Here is a 22,163-nt window from a genome sequence, read left to right on the forward strand (position 1 = left end):
TTAAACCTTTAAAAAGACAAAACTGTAATTTAAAAAATTAAATGTTTAATAAGAAAATAAAATCTTAAAGTCAATAAAACTTTAAATAGGAGTTAAACAGAAAATACAATGATGCATTTAAAAAGAAATTCAAACATTAAAAGGTGGTAAAACATTTAAAAAGAAAAACCTTAAAGATTTAATCAAAAAATTAAACATTGGGAAAGAAAAGGAAATTTTTCAAACAAGCCGATAAAACATTTGAAAAAACAACAAATAAACATTAAAAAAGACAAAACATTTGGAAATCAAATCAGACATTAGTTTTGCTCTTTTCTCACCTTTTATTATTTTCTAAACATTTAAGAAGAATCAAACTAAAGACAAAACATTTGAAAAGACACCAGTTAAACTTTAGAAGATCAAATTAAACAGAAGAGACAATAAAACGATCAAAAAGAGCAAAAACAAATAAAGGTCTTGAAGTGTTTTCTTGTCTGAAATGAAAACATCAAGTTGTTTCTTCAAACATTTCCTCTTTCTATGTTCTTGGTTTGATTGTGGACAGATTTACTAAGAACTCATTTCAGAAAACTGCTTTCCAGATAAAGTCTACTAACTAATGTTACCTTCTGATCTCTACAAACTTTACTGTTCAGTGAAGAGAATGAAAGTTTGTTGAAGATTTCTAAAAAACCCACAGGTGAAGGTCTGAGAAGAACTCAGATGGATTTTCTAAATGTGAAATCAAGACTCATGGTCACAAGTTTTAAGGCTTCTGTTTACCATAAAGTTCAAACTAACAGAGAAGTACTAAGAAACTTTTAAAATTTCAGTCCTCAGACTGTCTAGAGGTTCAAACTAACAGAGAAGTACTGAGAAACTTTTAAAATTTCAGTCCTCAGACTGTCTGAAGGTTCAAACTAACAGAGAACTACTCAGGAACTTGGAAGATATCAGTCCTTGGACTGTCTGAAAGTTAAATCTACCAGAGAACTAATGTGGGACTTAGAAAATTTCAGCCCTCAGACTGTGTGAAAGCTCAGGTCCTGAGGACTCGGGAGGTGTGGAGGCTTGGAAAGTCTTGGAACTGAGGGTTCCACCCTCCAGCACAAAGGCTGAAGTCCAACCTCCTGAGAAAAACGGCGAGACAAGACTCGAGTTTAAAAAAAATTCGAAAACGACAAAAAATAGATGATAAATGCGCAAAAAAAAGAAGAATTAGTATCTGAGCGAGTAGCTCAGGGGAAAAGGAGACAGACTTGTGACTGGAAGGTCGCAGGTTCAAGACCCGCCACCGGCCTTTTTCATTCTTTGTCTTTGTCAGTATTTTGAGAAAATTTAAGAAGTGTCTGGTCTTGAACCAGCGACCTGCAGCTCCATAGGCAAATCCTTAACTCACTGAGCTACAGATCAGATAAAAAGAAATAAATTCGTCGTCCCTTTGACATCGTAGTTTCTGAAGTCACCACATGGGTGGAGCCAAGGCGGAGTCTGGGTGGAGTCAGGGCGGAGAGTAGGCGGGGAGGTGGGTGGCGGCCTCCCCCCTCTACTCCCCCACCTCCCCCTACCGCCCACCACACCTTCCCCCGCCCGACGAGTTCTTCGAGTCGCCACGAGTTCTTCGAGTCTCGACAGGTTTTCCCCAGTTTCTGGAGTTTCCACCAGGTCGGAGGCAGAACCAGAAGTTGTCATGAAGAGGTGTTGAAGTCGGCCAGGATGGTGTGACATTTTACAGCGACTAGAAGGAAGACGACTAGAAGAGCAGGTCTTTAACCACAATCCATAAAATCCATGGAGTCGGCTCCAGAGAAATGAAGGGAGGTCAACTTTTATCAACGTCCATCCAGATGTTCAACTTGATATCTTTACTTTGACATTTTTAGCACCACAAACCTTTAGTATCACACTTTATTATCATTTATTAGGACTTTAATGGAATCCACCAGCAGATTTAGTTTTTGTTGACAAACTTTATTCTTGTCATCGTGGGACTGCAGTATTTAAAACTCTTCCTTCTATTTGACCTCATGTTTATTACTTTTAGTGGAGAAAGTTATTTTAGTTGTTGATTAGTCTCTTAAAAACTATTAGTCAAGAGGTTTAAATTTCTTACTTTGTCATATTTTACATATGACAAAAAATATAACAATAAAGTGTCTTGAGACAATTTGACCTGTAATTGGCGTTATATAAATAAAATTGAATTCAAATTGTATGTATCTAGTAATAGAGTAATTCAGCCATATATGTTGGAAAACACATTTTCTTTGACCATTAATCTGTTGATTGTTTTCTCCAGTAATTCATTTCTTGTTTTGGTTTATAAAATGTCAAACCCAAATATATTCAGTTTACTGTCATAAAACCCAAAAAGATTTACATTCATGATGTAGAAATCAGGCAGTTTTTCACTTTTTATCTTAGTTTAGTCAGAAAGATAGTTGATAATGTGTGAACTGTTGCAGCTTGTGAGCCGTAGAAGGTTTTAATCTTTGGGGCCGAGTGTCAAAAAACATTTAGAAACAAACATCAACAAAACACTCAAAGATTTGAACAACATTTGCATGACAATGTCAAAGGACATTTATTTCCAACATAAATGTGTGATATTCATCCTCTGGAGCTTTCTCTTCACATCGTCTTCCACCTGGACTGGTTTGGTCAGGAGCATGTGCAACAAACATTTGAAAAACTGCACTTTAACATCAATGAATGACACTAAAGTTTAATCTCTACATAAATGAGACTGAGTCTGGATGTGCTGCTCTTTCATTAACTCCTAAGTTTAGGGAAAGTTCAAACAAAAGAGGACAGTTCAGAGAAGACTTGAGAATGAGCTTATTTTGAACAAACCTCTCAGACTTTCTGAGATTCAGCACCTACAGCAAGATATTTTAACAACAAGCAACTCAAGAGATCCAGAAGTTGGAGAGAGTTAGCTTTAGCTGAGCCAAAGAACATGTGGGACGCTAACCTAGCAAACATTTCAGACTTTTCTCTGTGAATTCTGAGAAATAATTTACTATTTAATGACAGAGCTACACATCTTAACTCAGTCTCATTAAAACAGACTCTAATTCAGTGCCATCCATCCATATTAAAGTGAAGTTACCCAAAATGTTTGTTGCATGAGCTCCAACAAAACCTGTCCAGGTAGAAGGCCACTTTGACAAACAGGAAGTGGACGATTCCAAGCAGATTTATAGAAGGGGGAACCAGACTGTACTAAGTGTGGTCCAGTATAGAGGGGTGTTTTGTGGGTTTTTAAGTCTGATAATGATTATTGGTGAGACATTTGGAGTAGATATTCATTTGCAGTAAATGAAAGTATTTAAAATCTTGGAGTTAAACTTAGAAGAACACAAACTCTAACAGAAAACTTTGTTGATACTTTGTTGTTTTGTTTAGAGATGTTAAGTTAAAGGAGTTTTATTCGTGATGCATAACCAATCAAATCACTCCAGAAGACAGAGCGACCACAGGTAGATTAAGGTTCAGAGCCAAAGTAGCATCATTTTTAAATGTATTTATTACCGTAAATCAGTAAAAAATAAAATACTGATAATCAGTAAATCAGTCAGCCCATAATTACTACAATTCTACAATGTATGTCTCTTTCCTTTGACTTGTTATTTGTACAATATACGATGTATATGATGGTGTTTTTTCATACCAAAGGCTATACTATGATGTTTTCTAAGAGACATACCATGCTATTCAGTTTGTTCTGGCCCTGGGCTGCTGCACTCCTCCTCTGTTGTTTTCTGGATTGTACTCAGCTGCATGCCTTCGTCCACCAGGCCTCCGTTGACTCGTCCCGCCTGCCGTCTCTGGAGCTGAAGCTGGATTGGAACAGACCAAAGTACAGTCCAATCACGATGCCAGCTGCCTCTCAAAAGGCTCCTTCATCTGGCAGGTGGCGGCACTTCTTCTGAGGGGAAGCTGAGCTGGCCCGGCAGAACTTTGGAGATGTGTTCCAGTGGTTGGTGGATGTGTGGGGAGATAGAGAGGGACCTTTGAATTGTTCAGAAAGGAAAACAGGAAACCCATTGGTAGTACACTGCAGTGTGTTTTTGGGTTTTAAGAGGTGAACAGGAAGAGGTTTTTTTTTCGTATTGATTATCTTTTACTTTGTTCCTGGTTCGAATGCCCATCAATGTCAACATGAAGTTCACTTTTAGTTCTGTTTATTTATTTTTATTTTACTAACACCCATTTGCTTTTAACCCCCTCACATGTTGTGTTGTTGTAAACTTCCTCTTTCAAATAAATACTCATCTAACCCTCTGGAAACCAGCGTTTGGACTGTTTTTGTGTTGCTCCTCACCTACTTCAGACAGCCGGGACAAAACAACGCTTTGTGGACCAAAGGCAATACTATGATGTTTTTAGAGCGACATGTTATACTATGACGTTTTTTGGACGACATGCTATACTATGAAATTTTTTGGACGTCATGCTAAACTATGACGTTTTTTGGACCACAGGCTATACTATGACATTTTTAGAGCGACAAGCTATACAATGACGTTTTTAGAGCAACATGCTATACTATGACGTTTTTAGAGCAACAAGCTATACAATGACGTTTTAAGAGCGACATGCTATAGTATGACGTTTTTAGAGCGACATGCTATACTATGATGTTTTTTGGACGAGATGCTAAACTATGATGTTTTTTGGACCAAAGGCTATACTATGACGTTTTTAGAGCGACATGCTATACTATGATGTTTGTTGGGCGACACTCTATACTACAGGCTTTTTTAACTGACATATTACTATGACGGTTTTTTTTTGGTTTTGTTTTTTTTGTTTTTTAGCATCATATAAGAATTGGAACAGTTTTAAAAACTACTATACTTTTACTTGTGCAATGAAATATTCTATGGCATTTTTTAGACAACATACTCTAATGTTTTCTTGAATAACATACTACTTTGACAATATACTGCACTATGACATTTTTTGAACCACATATCATACATGACAATTTTAGGCAACATCCTATCATTTTGCACTTTTTGAACGACATAATAATCAGTTGGGTTGTTTTTGCCGACATGCTATACTATGAACTACAGGCCACACTATGTTATTCTTGAAAAGTATACTATACTTTGACATTTTCTGAACTACATCCTATACTATGGCGTTATACACGGAGTGCTTTGGTTACATGTTGATTTATAATCTAGATTTTTTTCTGTTTTGTTTTTTGATGGGATTACCACAGACCTGACCATGAACACCGTTGACACTCACCTGTGGGAGACGCTGCCTAAGATCTCAAGGCTGCTTGGTCGTGGTCTTTCTGGTCCTGCTCCAGAACGTCTTCATCAACTACGTCTTCTTCTGAAGAGGCCCTCAGATGCTGCAATCTCTGACCTTAAGGAGGAATTGCTACTTTCACTCTGTAACGAGACGGCGGTTATTTTACAGACCCAGCTCCTGGCGGCTTTGAGTGAAAGTTTAACACCCATCAAAATGGAACTACAGACAGTTAAATCTGAGCTGTCGGTCAGTATTTCAAACATCAAGTCCGACCCGGCTGTCCTAAAGCACGCTGTGGGTGAAACAGAAACTTCACTCTCCACATCATCGATGACATTGTCACACTCCAAAGCAGAGCACCTGTCTGCTGAACTTTTAAAAGTGGACTATAAATGTGAAGAATGTGAGCAGCAGCAGACTGTGAGCAGCGGAAGAGATGTGATCAGAAAGAAGTCATTTTCTTTTTTCTTTTCTTTCTGGTTGACTTGATGCTGTCAGATGCAGATGTTGGAGCTGATTCTGATCTTTCAGCATAAAAAAGCTGCTTTTTCTTCACAGACTTTTCAGGAAATTATTCTCTCAGGTTTTCTCTGCTATTTATATTTTTATTATCTGTGATTATTTCATTATTTCTTTATTGTAAAAATAAAGTTTGAGGCATAAAGACATTTAGTTATTTTAATCCTGAAATCTTTGATGTCGCAGAACTAAGCTTCCATTTTCCTTCTTGTACTTCTGATACTCGAACTAAACATATCTTCAACATGGATCATCTGCTTTTAATGAATCAGCAGCAACATCACAACAACAAATGAGACAATTTTCAACAAATGAATGAAACTGATGTCATTTAAAACTATTAGAGTCTGTTTTAGTGTCAAATTAAAGCTGATTACTGACAACTAGAACATTAACGTTACTGTTTTAATCACATTTAAGTTTTCTGAACGTTACGTTAATGTCAACCAGCCACAGTTTTATGAACTTAATGAACCACATTACAGGAACACAACACACTTCAGCTGTTTACATGAAACTCAACACATTAGCTTGATGCTACGTTAGCTACGACTGAGCAGCTAGCTCGGTTAGCATCGCTAACATTAAAGCTAATATTTACTATGCTAACTCTCTTCTCTGGTCAGCACACACTGAAACAAACTCCACCAACATCTGGAGTGCATTGCACACATTACATCTGACACTAAAGCTGCATATAAAGTGCAATAAAAGCGGCACCGATACGAAAATAAACATTAACTTACCGAACTATTAGAGTCCTTTCAGTGTCTGCTGGTAGAATCAGGTAGAACTGGTTAAAACAAGACAACGGGCAAGAAAACTGTCAGTGGAAAATGTTCTGCTGCTGCACTGATAAATAAACCAACAGTGATTATATCAGAATTAATCCAAACGAGGAGAGCAGAGTCTCTGTTGCCTCCTCCATAGAACCTGTCAATCATTCCAGACCGGACTTTCAATCAAGTAGCCCCGCCTCCTGGCTTCGCAAAACTTTAACGCTCTATAAAAAAATAAAAAAATAAAAAAAATCAATATTGATTTATTTTAGGATCGGCCACCTGATCTCTCATTTTGACCATGAAAACTCACGAAAAAAAATGTATGTACAGTCTATGCACCGTACTCTGTTTGGCTCCACACTTGCTGATGACCACTTCCGGTCTCAGAAAATGAATAAACGGACTTTATTTCGTTTCTGTCTCTTACTGATTTTACTTTCTTGTTATTCTAAATATAAAACGAAAATCAAGGCATTAAAAAAAATCGTATATCCCTTTTTGATCATGAAAAGGAAAAACGCCTTGTATTTCAATTTTAATTTTTGTATTTTAAAACGAAAATCAAATAACCACTCGTTTTTTGTTTTTCAATACCCGTTTCAGAACGGAAAATCCAATTACCAGATCCGTACACGGACCGTGGTGGATGTCTGGTGTGTGTGTGTGGGCTGTGTGTCTGAATGTTTTTGTTAAAAAAAAAAAAAAAAAAAAAAAAAGTGGGACTGAAACGAGTAAGAGCTTGTATCTGTGCAGGCTACAGCCGAAAACTACAGTTGTAGTTGTCGGCTGAAAAACTACAGCTCCCGGCAACAACGTCATCACGCTCGTGATCACGCTTATTTCAACGTAAGAAGTCCTCCAAATACCGGTGGTCTGGTTTATAAAGAGTTTTGTTGTGTGCGCTTTATTGTGTATTTTTACAAACCCATCACTGCAACGAAAAAGCACCCTGAGACCTGATGAATGTGTGAAATGTTAGTGTAACTCCCCAGATTTTATATGCAAAAAGAATTATCGATCTATCTTATCTGGTTTAAAATCTACAGCCAATCAAAAATCCATATGCAAAACGTAGCGCCGGCGCTACGCTGGGTTCTAAAGGGTTAAAGGTATTTGTGATATACAGCACACCTCGGTCCAGTCCCTTGCGGCAAGTTTCGTATATGAACAACCGGTTGCCAGATCGACTGCTGAGCATTGTTAAGTTTCAGTTTACTGTAACAACCATGTCACAGTACAAGCAGGCTTTAGAATGAATACAGCTGTATTGCACAAGTGTTGTTCTAACAACAAGCTCACCTTTGTAAACTATTATCCTCCTAAAGAGTCCTTAAGCGTTCCTTAATTCTGCCTTTGGTTAGATGAACTGAAAATTTACAGAGGACAAAGGGATAAAACCAAAAACAGCATAGTAAACCAGTATTAATATCTGAATCCAATAAATTTGAATACAAGCCGCGTTAACCTGATATCTACATTTCACTCTAATCTATTGTTGATACAGAAACAGTCAGTGGTGGACTAAATTTATCTAAAATCTGCTTAAGATCTGATGATACACTCTCCAAAGGGGTTCGTTAAAGTTGTATAATTTCGAGAGTTGACTGGATGAAACACATGTAACAGATGAAATGACTTTATGATTGTCTTCTTTCCGCAATTTACACAAACTGAAAACCATTTTGTTTTAGTGATGCAACAAACAAAATAACCACCTACAGATGCAAAGTGGTTTTGAAATATCATCGGGTTGCTCCATTCCCTCAGTACATGTGTCAAAAATCTCTCATTGTAAGCAAATTTTTCCAAAGGTTTACAGTGCTTCTGCTGTTTTGGTTGCATTTTAAGTAATTATACAGAGGCACAATTTGTCTTGTGCATCATTTTAAATGCTGATGTACCGCCATTACATCACATTCCATGAAAGTCAATGAAAAAAAGAATAAAAGAAAAAAATTAAAGACAGCACTCAAGGATGAAGTAATAGATTCTGACTTTTACTGCCAACAAACTGCTGATTAGGAGGGAGGGGTGTTTGATTGCATCTCTGATGGACTGATTCTAATTTTAAGGGGTGATTAGCACCGTCACACCAAAGTGAAATGGAACACATCACAGAGCCCAGTCTATGGCTCTTTAATGCCACTGAGGTTTTATTGAAAGAAAAGTCCTTTTAGTTCCAGAATTTGGAGAGAGAACAAAACATAGAGCAAAAATACTTGATGAAATATTGAATAGATCAATGCTTTGTGATTTTCTTTGAATAATCCAATAGATGGAAGCATATAATATGAGGAGACTCTGGTACACTGCTGCCTAAAGACCAATAAACCAGAGAAACTGTACTACTGATTGCGGGATACGCGATTAATTCTGATATTAGTTGGAGTAAACACATAGATGACTGTGCGCAAATGCATTTGAATCAGATAAACAAGTGAGGTTTGTCTATTTAGTCACATTAAAGGATGTCCTTGGAAGTGCAGGATCAAGTTTAGATCAGTCAGCTACACTTAATTTTAGTGCCTCCCAACGAGCTCACATAACTTGAAATAATACAAACATAAAAATGAATAAATACATCTAATAAAAACTTTGCAGAATCCATGAGCCCCCCCCCCCCCAGCAGCAGCGCCTCTTTTCTGCTCTTTTTTGTCTTTTGCCAAACCCACAGTCAATATAAAATTACCCAAGCCACAGAGTGAGAGACTGAGAGGGTTTGGGGGGAAAATCCACATTTCTAAAACATATGCATTTCCAGTTCCCCTTTTGTTCTGTTATTAAAAGCAGCATTCGCACCAATCACGGGGGATGTCTCCACCCGCCGAGTCTCCGAGGCCCACATACCTCCACACGCTTCTACTATCTCTCACGCAACCCCATCGCACGGCACTAACAACCTGACAGGCACATCCTGACCAAGCACCATAAAGCAGATCAAATCTGTTTTGTTCACGTTTTTTTATTGCGGGAGAATTAACAATCAGGTCCAAGTCATATTTTAACAACACTGTTGATTGCAAAGCGAATGTATCCGTTTGAATTTGGCTAGTATATAATGTTTAGGTTACACACTGTATGCAAAGTGCTACTAGATGACAAAAGACAGTATTTCACATATTTACAACTTTATATTTTTAACTTAATATGAGGAATTTGTACTAATAAAAATAGGAGACAGATTTAAGTTTGTACAACAAGGGAAGTTCTGAAGGTCCACACACTACATAGAACTATTTGGTACAAAGGTACATTTGCTGCCCTGTTGGCACATTCATCCCATCACTGAAATCATGCTTTTGTCTTTAAAGAGTTCTCTCAAATAAACCCTCGCACTCTGTCTAAACGCCAGTGGGGATGTGGGCACATTTACACAGCCAGCTTGCTTCCTTCTTGATTTGAAACCCAACAGTCTGCCCACGCTAAAACTGCAGGTGGGTTCTGTCCATCCTTGTTGCCAGAGGTGCTGGTGCATGTGTTTTCACAGTGAGATGGTTAATTTTTTTTTTTTTTTTCCAGTGCTACGTTAAGACACATCCCTCCTCACATTCCTTGATCAATAACTGAATAATACGCAGCTAGCTGAACAGGCTGAATGAGATTTATCACTTTAATGGCTTTTTATTTATCCTGAAATATCAAGGAAAAGTGACAAGGAGGCGTCTGTTCCAGCAGCGAGCCACACAGGGGCCGGGCTCCACATCTGCAGTCAAAGGCACAAGAACTGCAGCTAAAATTGGCTTGTTTTACTATTATTGTTTTAGCATGGCTTTATATGGAGGCCAGATGTCATGATTAGCAGCTTTCTGTCCCGGTTCTTTTTATCCTGTAATTATCTTTTGATGTGAAATCCATTTTACACCATATGAGTCAACAGGCAAAGAGGACAAATGCTGCAATACTTGGGCTTTCGTCTGATCTGGCTCATCCCCCCGGCCCCCCACCACCTCCCAGTCATCCGAAAAGATCAAGAGCGGCCTCTTGTTCCGAAGATGTGGTCAAACTCGCTGAGGATGAGCTCCACCGCCTGGTTCTGGTAAACCATGTTCACTGCCATGTTGCCGTTATCTCGCTCCGGGCGCATCAGCGTCGGCCCGAACACGATGCCAATGTTCTGGGTGGTCATTCTGTTGGTGTCCAAATGTTCCAGCACTCTGCAGGAAATGAGAGTACAAGATGCAAGCTTAATACCACCTTAAATAGCAATGAAAAGTGAAAATCAAAACAACAAAAATGACTCATTTTGAACTGCTACAGCTGGTAAAATTGAATTTTTAGTCACTAGCTGGAGAGCTTGAGTGCCAGTTAGTCCATCACTTTGGTCCAGACTGAAATATCTCAGCAACTGGTGGACTTTGATGACTTTGGGGATCCCTGACATTCCCTAAAGGTCCTCCGTGAGGCTGGCATTTGTGGTTTTGAGTGAAATGTTTCAACCACTGTTGGATGGAGCGCCGTGAAATCTGCTACACACAGCCATGCCCCCCTCAGAAGGAAAAAATATAACTTTAATGATGTTTTCAGCCATTATTAGGTCAGGCGTTTGCCTAATTCTTTGGTTCATGACTAAATATCTGCACAAATAGCAATTGTTAGCAGGCTAAAACATTAACTAAGCGGGTATACGTGGTAAACACTGTCATTAGACTATTAGACTTGTAAAATTCTTCTTGGGGATGGAAGACATATAGATAACTGCTAAATGTTGATACAGTCTCATGCTCGTCCACAGGATCTTTATACTTGTTGCAAATTCAGAACAGCGGCTCGAAGAATCAGTTTGCAAATCCTCCAGTGGCATCTTGTTTTTGCGTACATGTTCACACACTTACATCTGGGTTTGACACTGCAGAATTGTGCACTATAGCATTTAAACACACCGCCTGCATCCACCTATGTTTGAGTGTGTGCGACTGGGGGGGACTCAGGAATGGGTTAAAGCCACAGCATGAGGCATTCTTCTAAAAATGCCATTCCCACCAAGCCACAGAAGCAGCCAGCAATTGCTCAAAACTTCCACATTAAACAGAGAGGAGGAAAAAAGGGAGAGAGGAGAGGGAAGAGAAAAAAAAGAAGTGAGCGAGGAAGAGGGCGAAGAGAGAGAAAAGAGAGAGGTTCCAGTGGTGGCGGCGGTGGTGTTGGTATGCCTTCCAGCAGACGAACCACAAGGCTCCCATGGGACCTTCGAGGCAAGGAGGAGAGCGGGAGGGAGCAGGGAGGAGGGAGGGAGGAAAAAGGAGAGAGGGATGAAAAAGAAGGGAGGAAGAGGAAAGGGAGAATGAACAGATTAGGAAGAGAAAGTAAGGAAAAGGCAGAGAGCGAGGAGCAGAGGAGGCGAGGGGGCGATTGGGCTGGGAGATAATAAATGAGAAACAGAACGAGGGGAGAAAGGAATGACAGCGGAGAGAAAATGAGAGAAAAGACACAGAGTTGACAAATTCATGGGGCCCACCACACCCTGGCACAAACATCGGCCTCCGAACACGAACGCACACCCCTGGACTGGAAGGAAAAACCATAGGCGGTAAAAAACACACATTTTATGTACTGTAAAAGGAACTGGCTCACAGAACATCGTACACCATTCATCTTCCTCCAGCCTTTTCATCTTCACAGGGACCCAAACTTAACAGCAGTGTGATCCTGGTACAGCGCTGGCATACTTTGAGAGCTGTGGCCAAAGAATCCCTGACAGAAAATGACTGAGACGAACAAGGAAACTACCCCCTCTTGTGGTCGGATTCAAAAAAGAAAAGTTTGGAGGAAGAGATTTTCTCCTACCAGGGCACCAAAATATTCTGCACTCTGCCAGTGTCAGGGCAGTGGAACCATCGCGTCAGTAGAGATGTGTCGTTGCCATCATCTCACCGTTTGAGGTGGCGGCACATGAACTGCAGCGTATCGTGGTTCGGAGGAGGCATGTTCAGCACCAGACACTTCAAGCGATCCACTTTGTCCATGTAGTCTGACATTTCTGCAACACACAGCAAGAGACGTATCAGATTCCATGCACGTTATTAGCATCCAAAACCTGATTTACATACCCAGTAACTGATATCACATGTTCTCTATAAGCATCCACGACTTAATCTGCATCCAATTATCGACTATCACCACGGTGGTTTGATACACATCAAGCTGCTGATCTTGCATGTGCTCACACTTTACAAAAAAAATGTCCCATGAACTGATAAAAAAAAAAAAAAACAGGGTGTTCATGCATAAAGTATCTACATTTATTATCAATATTTTAATATGCAAATTTTCTCACTGAGTCAATTTATTTTAAAACACCAGATTATCTACTGTCTTTAAGGATAAGTCAAAGATAATAGGATACATTTGTGTATGACAGAAGCTGAGGCAAATTAAATGAACACAGTTAGAGGAAACTGCTGCTAATTTTCTCTGTATTTTTAAGTCTCAGCAATTATCAGGAAGAAACAACAGCTGTAATCATTGACTTCACATCAAGCCTGATTGGGTCCTATGTAACTGTTCTAAAACTATTAAAGAAATGAATGTGCACACTACTGCACTAAATGTCCTTTATTATGCTGAAACAAAACACCACACACACCATCCTAAAGCAGTAAATACTCTCCAAAGCACCAAAAAATGCACAATTTCCTTGTATTTTGCTTGAACTTACAGCACCCTGCTGTTTTAGGAAAATATTTCAACTTCTATATATTTGTGGCCTGTTTTTAAAGATTTACATCTTCAGTGGGAAAGAAAAGGAGAAGAACAATTGCTGGGTTTGTTTTTCATTTTTTCCGGCATTTTCAGACGAGAAGAAAAGTAAAAACACTCCTTTAAATGATGGTGTCAAGTTCGAATATGACTCAAGCATGTTTATGCAAGCTGAAGATTCTATAACAGCTATGCAAAAAAAAGCACAGATAAAAAGTAAAGATTTATATGTACAGATTGTTACCAGTAAACCCATCAGTTCACTTTAATTCATCACAGCTCAATAAATCCCAGCTTTTGTCAGTATATAATTATTCATCTCTTGCCTTGCAATTCATGCTTTTCTTTTTTTTTTAGAAGCACCATTTCCTTTTATTGTATTTATAGATCTTGTACAGCATTTTCTAACAGTGCAGAGAATGTGTTGTTAATAAACAGCACTCTGCAAGGGTGCAAGGGTGAAAATTACTTTTACCACCATCTGACAAAGTGAAAAAAAGTCAAATCTTGAATCAAGTCTGCCCTGGCTGTAATTTTGTGAGTATTTCAAAAAAAAAAAAAAAAAAGAAAAATATTAAAGGGAAATTTTAAATATTTCCTGTGCAGGCGTCCTGGTGGTCGAGATGTTAGGACTCTGATTGTGCAACTGCATCACTCTAAGCATATTTATCACGTGAAATGCACAAACTAACAGATAAATTCCTAGATTCAGAAAACGCTGTTCTATAAACATGTCTTACTTCAATTTTAATGCATGTGATTTGCATTTTAGAAAATTATGGATTTTTCGGATCATACTAATTTTATGAACATTAATGGTTTCACTTTGTATCTTTGTCACTCTGTATAAAGGGACACTAAAGCACTTCACTTTAACCTGTAAATACAGTATATCCTAGCAGCATAAAATGAATAATGGGAATGGGGCTGGAACTGGTCACTCACTGACTGTCTCCACGATGTCGGTGAAGAAGCCGAAGGGCACCAGGGGCTCGGGAAGCTCGCGAAAGAAAAGTTTCAAAGCTCCTGTGATGACATGGATGTCCTCCCACTCACTCTCGTCCAAATTCAGCTTCTCCTCTGAGAGTAGGGAGGAGAAGAGAGGCGGGAGGGGAGAGGAAGAACGGGGAGAAATCAGGGCAGATGGGGTCAGACGAAGTGAACGAAAGGAGAGGGAAGATGGAAAAAAAGGGAATTTAGAGTCGAAATAGTGGGGTTACAGTCACGGCATCATTTAGCACAAGTATGAATTGACTTCGGGCGGAACATGAAGGCTTGTAGCTGCAGGAGGAAGATAGAGATGGTCTGTGAAAGTCAGAGAAGACACGGAAGCGCAGCAGCACACATACACTCTAAAGGATAAAGCACACTTCTCCTTTTAAACACAGGCCTGACTAATGCTTCTCAAATTGGATCATATGCGCCAGAGTAAAGGATTTAATTTGATCTTGGTGTCAAGAAGGTCAGAATTCATGTACAGTCTCTGGCATCTCCTGATGAGAAGCATCAGTCAGTGAGATCCTGCTGTGGGATTAGAGAGCTTCACAGGCAGCTGATTCTCCACGTCATCCACTTGGTGGCAGCCACGGACTGCGTGAGGAGTCGCTGTACAACCTGCTGCATGTTATTACATCAGAAAACTTAAAGCACAAAAGCTGAAGGGACACACATACATTAAGCAAGCGGTGGCACAACGATGACAACACGCACACACACACAAAAAAGAGGATGGTTTGGTGGACGTCTGTGCTGCAGCTCAGCTCTGCGTGTCAGTCTGCCAATAGGTGGGTATTTTTAGGGGCGTTTTTGACCAAGGTGTTATCATTATGCAACACATGATGCACAAAAAAAACCAATCAAGCAGGCTGAGTAAGACGTGAAAGCGGCTGCTGTCCTCGTCCGTCTGAATCTACCTTGTACCAACTCCGCTGGGAACATGTAACGGCCATCTGTAGTCACCGCTCGCTCTGCAAAAACCAACAGTTACTCAGATATGGTTGTCCTCTGCTGCGTTGTGTAGTTGGAGGGAGACAGATTTCAAACGGGCTGACAGCGAATGGTGTTTTATAGTTTAACTGTCATCTACACTCAAACAACATCAAGTCACATTTATCTTGATTTGAAGACGTTGGAAAAGAGGAATCATATGTGTTTTATGAAAAAATGCAGGGAAACTTCTATCTGCATTCACGGCTCTCCTTAATCTCTCTGTGGTTTCAGTGCCAGAGATAAAATTAACAATAGTCATCTGTACTTGTTTCCCCTTCTGCCCTTCATCCTCACCGTGGTTCACCAGGAAGCGTAGTTTCTGAATCACTGCCAGGTTTCCTGATACCCTGTAGATGCCGTCAGTATCCAGACCTGCAACATGCCAGCACAGAGCAGAGCAGGTCAGGACAGGGGAACTCCACAATCAAAACTAAACTGTCACATAAGGTATCATTTAACATTTCATGAATGGAAGAAACGGTTTCCTCAGATTTGAAGGCAGTCTAAGCGGATTTCTTTGTTTTGTTGATCTTGGTGGTGGCATTTTCTACAAATCAATAATTCAGGGTGCCCAGGAAGTTCGCTGTGTTGCATAAGTGCCCAAAGATGTGAGAGTAAAGTAGAGCAAAAGCAGTTTGCCACTTTTAGCAATCTAAAAATAAATAAATAAATGGGGAAAAAAAGTTACATTTTGCATGATCACATGCCCTCTAAATACTTCCTCTTCCTGTCTCTTAACATTTCATTCTGTGTTGCATGATGACGCATAGACAATGCTTTATTGTGAGACTGAATTTCTGTTTTTTCGACATCGATTACAAGCCAGGATGTGCGACACGCTGGTTATGAATATCCTGAAACTAGTGAACAAACGCCACGAAAAGGTGCTTTAGCAACAGAACAGGTCAGGTGAAACATTTTTAGTATCCATCAGATCGCTTCATTTTAAAACACAGAACTTCAGGAGTCTCTGACAGATATTTAATGTTCCAGCCACTTGCATTAATGATACAGCCTTCACTCAGCGACTTGTAAAAATATCTCGCTGCTGCTGCCTCCTGACGGATGTTTTGATATGTACTGGATCAGGTTAATCTTAATTATAAAATCTGTCACCAGAGGCTTTGTATTAGTCTGTATTAGGAAACAAAAATCAAGCAATTAAGTCCTACGAAAATTAATTATCAGCAATTTAGCAAAAATGCCCAAAGTTCCCTGGTTTCAGCTTCTCTGAGGAGGATATTTGCTGTTTTTCTAGGCTTTCCAAGACAGTAAATTAAATGCCTTTACATTTTTGACTGTTGCCAGAAAAACAAAAACTATACGAAAAAAATGAGGCTTTGGGACATTTAACTTGGATTTTTCACTCTTCTCTGACTTTTAATAGATTATAAATTACGATTAATCATCAAGATAATGTCTAATCACAGCCCTAATCTGTATAACATACAGTGAAACACACAATATTCTTCTACCTTCTTCCATGTAACTGCAGTAATTACATATAATAACTATAAGAATGATCCAAAAAATGTATTTTACTCCATCCTGAAAGTTTTTCAGTGTGCCATAGTCTAAAATGAAAAATTTTGATCTGAAATTACTACTGCTGAGACATATTTAATTAATCAAAACCAGGTTTTAAAAGCCTAAAACACAGAGGTTTTTGCCCCCCTGTGCATTAAATATTTACTGCTGCATTGGTTCTAAACGGTTTCTAAACAACTCAATTTTCTCTCATTTAGACCCGTTTCTAGCTGGCAGCTGTCACGGCTTCTCCTCGGAATCAGAACGTTTTAGTCTGCTTTCTGTCGGGCAATCACAAACAGTTTTCAGCAAAATTTCTGTCTGATGATTTATGTCACAGAGCTGAGAGAACAGTGAGCTCAGAGCTGCTGTCAAGCGATGCTCAAAACAGGGGTTGAGGGTGTTTTCTCATGTGTCCGCTTTGAGGCGAGAATCGCATTAGCGGGAGCTGTGTTTGCGTACCTCTCCTCTCCACAGCCTCGGTACAAAGCCTGACGAAGCGAGGGACGGTGCTCTTCTCTCTCTCGCAGAGCATCTCCAGACGGCAGCCAAACACCTGATCTGAGGGACGATGACAGATGGACACAAAAACACTTTTAATGTCTGTTTAGAAGTTTGCGTTTTTTTCTTCTTCTCACAGATAACAGCACACACTTTTTATTTTACCAAGACATGATGTAAGAGCGTCAAGCTTAAGTTAATCTACTCATAAGTTTTCTGTTCACTATGGGAGAAAACCTCCACGTTTCACTCTGTTCCCTGCAGACATGCAGGCTCACACTTGATGATGCAATGCAACCCATGCACTGTACTGTACAGATTATAGGTGAAAAGCATCATGAGCCACCCTTTGCTGCTTTACAGAGCATGGCACCATTATATCTCTCTCTAGAGTGGGCTACATTTAACCACATAAGCAGAGGCTACTGCTTTCCACTATCACAAAAGCTTGGAGAGCTTGTGCAGGGCTACTTTTACAAATATGCTTCATCTTTTACCAGAATTTCTGTCTGAGACACTGAAACTACCACTTCTCCACAGTTTACTAAGAAACAAAAGCAAAAACACCACAAAAAAACTCTACTGAAGGGATGAACACCATTCTTCCAGCAAATATTCCCTCATTTCTAGGTCTGATAATAGTAGTGGAGAGCGCCGTCTCTAGCTGGTTAAAAAGTCCTGCACATCTGGAGGCTGTGAAGGTCATTTTTATACTCCATACGTCACTTTTTTACCCATACCTTTTATGTGTCACCTTGAGAAAATGATGATGTGCTTAGAATTTATATTGGATAGAAAGAGAGAAAAAAAACAAAGGATCATTTTAACACTAGAAATTGATGAATAAAAGATTTTTGTGAGTGTGAAAAAGCTCTTGCTAAACAGATGAGGAGGATTGCGCCACGCATTCACTGGGGGGACGTAGCATCACTGCAGGATAAACACTGAGATTTCCTGCCTGCGATCAGAACTTTAATGCGGTTCGCTTAATGGCAAAAATTTCTACAACTCAACAGCCAGAGTCTTCACTTCCGCGATTCACCCCATATACTGCTGAATAAAGGATACTTGAATTTAAATAGGGCGCAACTTCAAACAGAAAGCTCACCTTTAATGAGGCCTTTCTCCTGCAGGGCCTGCAGAGGAGGTCTCTTTAGGATCAGCTTCTTCAGTCTGGTCTTCACTCTTTTCCTCTCCGTGTTTTCCAGGTTGGATGAAGAGCGAGGGACTGCAGAGGGAGGAGACGGGGAGGCAGAGGAGGGGGAAGAGAAGAAGGAGGAGGTCAGTGCGGGGCGCTGGACCGTGGGGCAGGAGAGCAGATGAGAGGGGATGGTGGTGAGGATGAAGAGCGGGAGGGCCGGGCGACGGCGGAGGTGAGACAGGACGGATGGGGGGATTATCTGCCATGGGGGGCGAGTGAAAATATAAGAGGGCTGGATGGAGCAGAGGATAGAGGACAGGATGGAGGGATGCAGCAAGCCTGTATGGAAGTTTAGAAAAGAGAGTGATGATGATGGAGGCAGTGAGTAAAATGGAGTGGAGGGCAGGGACGGCTTTCTGTGGCGGAAGGAAGGAGGCCGAGTGGTGAGAGGCTTGATGTGGTGCAGACTTACGAGACGTCCTCCTGTCGTCCTCGTCGCCGCTGTGCTCCAGCATCTCCACGCTGCCCGCTCTCCTCAGAGAGTACAGGAGGACATTGTCTAACGGGTTTTCACGATCCTGGAAGACAGGCAGAGTGACCAGAGTGCATCGTATATGAGCAAATATTACACCAATTACTGGAAACATGACATCAAAATGACTTCTCAGCAGTCAAACGGGAAAATATTTTCACTTTGACACTACATAAAAGGAGAAGAAAGGATTTTATTGCTTGCTGTTGCACATTACCAACGAGCAGATATGATGGAATTTCAGTCGATAAACATACACATCAATTATAATAAACTCCTCTCCATCGCCTTTTAAGAGCATATTTAGTTTTTATTAGCATGTAGCACTAACAAGTTTGGTGCGCTGGCTTGTGTAGTGTCTTTGTCAGTAGAAAGTTTGTTTTGGACATGGTAGTCGTTGCAGCTACAGCTGTGGTCAAAAGTTTACATACACTTGTAAAGAACATAATGTCAAGGCTCTCTTGAGTTTCCAGTTATTGCGACAACTCTGATTTTTCTCTGATAGAGTGATTGGAACCGATACTTCTTTGTGACAAAAAACATTCATGAAGTTTGGTTCTTTTATGACTTTATTATAGGTTAACAGAAAAAGTGACCAAATCTGCTGGGTCAAAAATATACATACAGCAATGCTAACATTTGGTTACATGTCCCTTGGCCATTTTCACTTCAATTAGGCATTTTTGGTTGCCGCTTTTGGAGCATCAGTTAAAAGTTCAAAGTGCTTTACATATGATTTTGAAAGTTTAAAAGAAATGAAAAAGTTAAAAATGCAAAGAAACAGATTGTGGAGAACAGAGTAAATGTCTTAGATTCAGTAAAATGCATCAGAGATTATAACTTTTGTATACTAATGCTGCTATTTTGATCCAAAGGGAAACCATTTTAGCAGCTAATGGAGAAGCAGTAAATTGAAAGTATAACTGTTTGTCTCACCAGCCTGTCGATGACGTTCTGGATGGTGCTGTACCACTCTTTAATCAGAGAGTCTGTCTCCGACTGCAGCAGGAACTCATTTCCCGTCACTGTCCTCAGCTGAAACAAACACATTTAAAAACCATATTACTACATGTTCCCAAATCTCACAATTATGTATGTCCATCTTTCTTTATCCACGCTTCTCTGTCATGTTTGCACATCTAGTAGTCTGACACACCAGACTATTTTTTTTCTACCACATTTTTCTGAAAATCTTATTTTTACTGGTTCTTCCTCTTGGTCAAACCGGGTCAGTGAAAAGTGATCAGGTGAAAGAAGGCTTCCTACTCTCACTTCCCTCATTGATATTCTTATCTGCCACCCCACAGTCCTCCCACTATATCAGCTCACAACAACAATTAACCTTTCTATTAAATAGAATATGTGTTGTTTTAACAAATAAGAGTCACTGAAATCTGAACATTCTGAAAAAGCAGTTTAAGCTCACTGTTAACATGTAACTGAGAGGAGTTTAAGAGGATATTTTAAACTATAAACTTCACAAAGGTTCTTTTATTTGGGTTATCGCTGCTTCTCTTTTTTGTTTTTCACCTTGAAGACGTTCTTTTTGCTGGACAGCTCGTTGGCCCAGTGCAGCTGAGCTCCTCTCAGATCCACACTGCTCTCAGGACGACTATTTCCTGGTTTCTGTGTACGACAAAGACACAGTATCATACATATGCAATGTTTATACTCCCACCATAGGCTGAACCGACCCATATATGTTTCTAAAAATGGTTTGATGTAATTTGTGGGGCACCACTTTCCGACCCATCATGACCGACTTTCACACACCTGCAAGGGGTTTGTGAACAATGAGACAATGTGCAGAGAAAAGGGCAGATAAATGTTTGCAACATAGTGCATAGAAACATCGAAATATGTGGCCATTTTCTGGGTTTGTCATTAGATACTGATGTTTGTGCACTGGACCAGAGACAGCTGCCCTTAAATGTTACTTCACAATGTCTGATTGTGAAATTTCAATAATCCACCATGTAGTAAAACTGACATCTGCACTTTGAAAATATGACTCAGAAGAGTTGATGGAGGAATTTGAAAACAAGAAATTTCTTGCCTTTTTGACTTTTTTAAAATTAAATCTTGGTGGAAAAATAAATAAGTAGAAAAAAAATAAACTTTTTTTTTTTGTTTGTTTTTGTCTTTTTTTTGAGAAAAATGACCTGGACTAAAAACATTAAACACAGAGTTTTTGTTAGCTCTTACCCAGCTGGAAGGTGTCTGTGATTTAGGATCCTTGAAGAAAACCAGACTGTTCCCAACTAACACCACCCAGGAAGGACTCCAATTTTTCCTGTCAACATACAAAAGCACACAACTTCTGCTTAGTTAAGACTCAACTCAGAAAAATCACACTTGCACTTAAGTATTTGAATATACCAAAAACAAGAATCAAATTGAACTTTGCTGTTTTTAACGAAAGCTGCCTCACCTCAGCTTTCTGCCACCTTCTGCTATCTTAGTCTTGTTCAAGAGGCCCGCCTTCTCCAGCTCCTAGGAACAAATTAAAAGGGTTTAAAGCACATTAAAATCTGCAGTAATCATTGATATTTACACTGTCATGCTGACAGCATCACTCACAACAGGCAGAGACTACTGGAATAAATAGAGTATGTATGGAGCATGTAAAGACACGCTGAAATCTTAACTGTAAAGCACCACAGCGGGCTTTTCCTCGGAGTAATGTACTGCATCCTGAGCAAACCCATTTAACTTGACTGTTGCATCATTCAAAAAATAGCGGGAGGGGAGCTGCTCCAAAATCTCCCACTGCGGTATGGCCCCGTTTAAGGTGCAGGAGAACAGAATTAATACTAACTATGAAGCTATAAGAATTGTGTACAGCATATGAAGGCAGCGAGGAACAAACTCAAATAAAGTGATGATGATGTTAAAAGAGTAAAAGAGAAGCTGAACATACGGCCACATATATAGCCGCTTGTATTTGAGGTAGTAAGTGTTGATTTTTTTTATTTAAAAGATTGTCATGGTGAAGAAAATGTAGAACACTAGCAAAAAACTGAATTACTGTGTGGTTTTTCACAAAGAATGGTCCACAGATATGATCATGGTTTTCACAATTTAGGAATTTTTACAAGTATGTTGTTGAACGTAACTAGAAAATTTAAAGAATCTGCAAATGAAACCAAAACTGCTGACGGGAAAAAATGCATGTTTTTTAAAATAATTTCTTCTTACTCTTGACTGTTCCCAAGACAGGTAA

The 22,163-nt window shown here is 39.6% G+C and overlaps 2 protein-coding genes across 5 annotated transcripts in view; one reads left to right on the forward strand and one right to left on the reverse strand.

Annotated features, from left to right (window-relative positions):
- The window catches only part of LOC129348967 (FH1/FH2 domain-containing protein 1-like), a 13,142-nt gene extending 3,667 nt beyond the window's left edge, over positions 1–9,475 (forward strand). The window contains exon 5 of the mRNA XM_055010793.1: positions 9,348–9,475. Coding sequence (XP_054866768.1) covers positions 9,348–9,475 — 128 coding nt within the window. The remainder of the gene's footprint in view (positions 1–9,347) is intronic.
- Positions 9,476–9,503: 28 nt separating this feature from the next.
- The window catches only part of arhgap9 (Rho GTPase activating protein 9), a 49,946-nt gene continuing 37,286 nt past the window's right edge, over positions 9,504–22,163 (reverse strand). For 3 of the 4 annotated variants that reach the window (XM_055010560.1, XM_023282934.3, XM_023282931.3), the window contains 12 exons: positions 21,372–21,433; positions 21,146–21,233; positions 20,471–20,566; positions 19,877–19,975; positions 18,881–18,986; positions 18,376–18,495; positions 17,229–17,327; positions 15,534–15,611; positions 15,164–15,217; positions 14,196–14,330; positions 12,426–12,531; positions 9,504–10,711 (listed from right to left, as the gene is read on the reverse strand). In XM_055010560.1, the coding sequence (XP_054866535.1) occupies positions 10,525–10,711; positions 12,426–12,531; positions 14,196–14,330; positions 15,164–15,217; positions 15,534–15,611; positions 17,229–17,327; positions 18,376–18,495; positions 18,881–18,986; positions 19,877–19,975; positions 20,471–20,566; positions 21,146–21,233; positions 21,372–21,433 (1,230 nt within the window). In that variant the 3' untranslated portion in view covers positions 9,504–10,524. The remainder of the gene's footprint in view (positions 10,712–12,425; positions 12,532–14,195; positions 14,331–15,163; positions 15,218–15,533; positions 15,612–17,228; positions 17,328–18,375; positions 18,496–18,880; positions 18,987–19,876; positions 19,976–20,470; positions 20,567–21,145; positions 21,234–21,371; positions 21,434–22,163) is intronic. The other variant, XM_023282933.3, reaches the window with a different exon arrangement.

The sequence above is a fragment of the Amphiprion ocellaris genome, chromosome 5 (assembly GCF_022539595.1).
Source record: "Amphiprion ocellaris isolate individual 3 ecotype Okinawa chromosome 5, ASM2253959v1, whole genome shotgun sequence".
In the NCBI taxonomy this organism is placed as follows: domain Eukaryota; kingdom Metazoa; phylum Chordata; class Actinopteri; family Pomacentridae; genus Amphiprion; species Amphiprion ocellaris.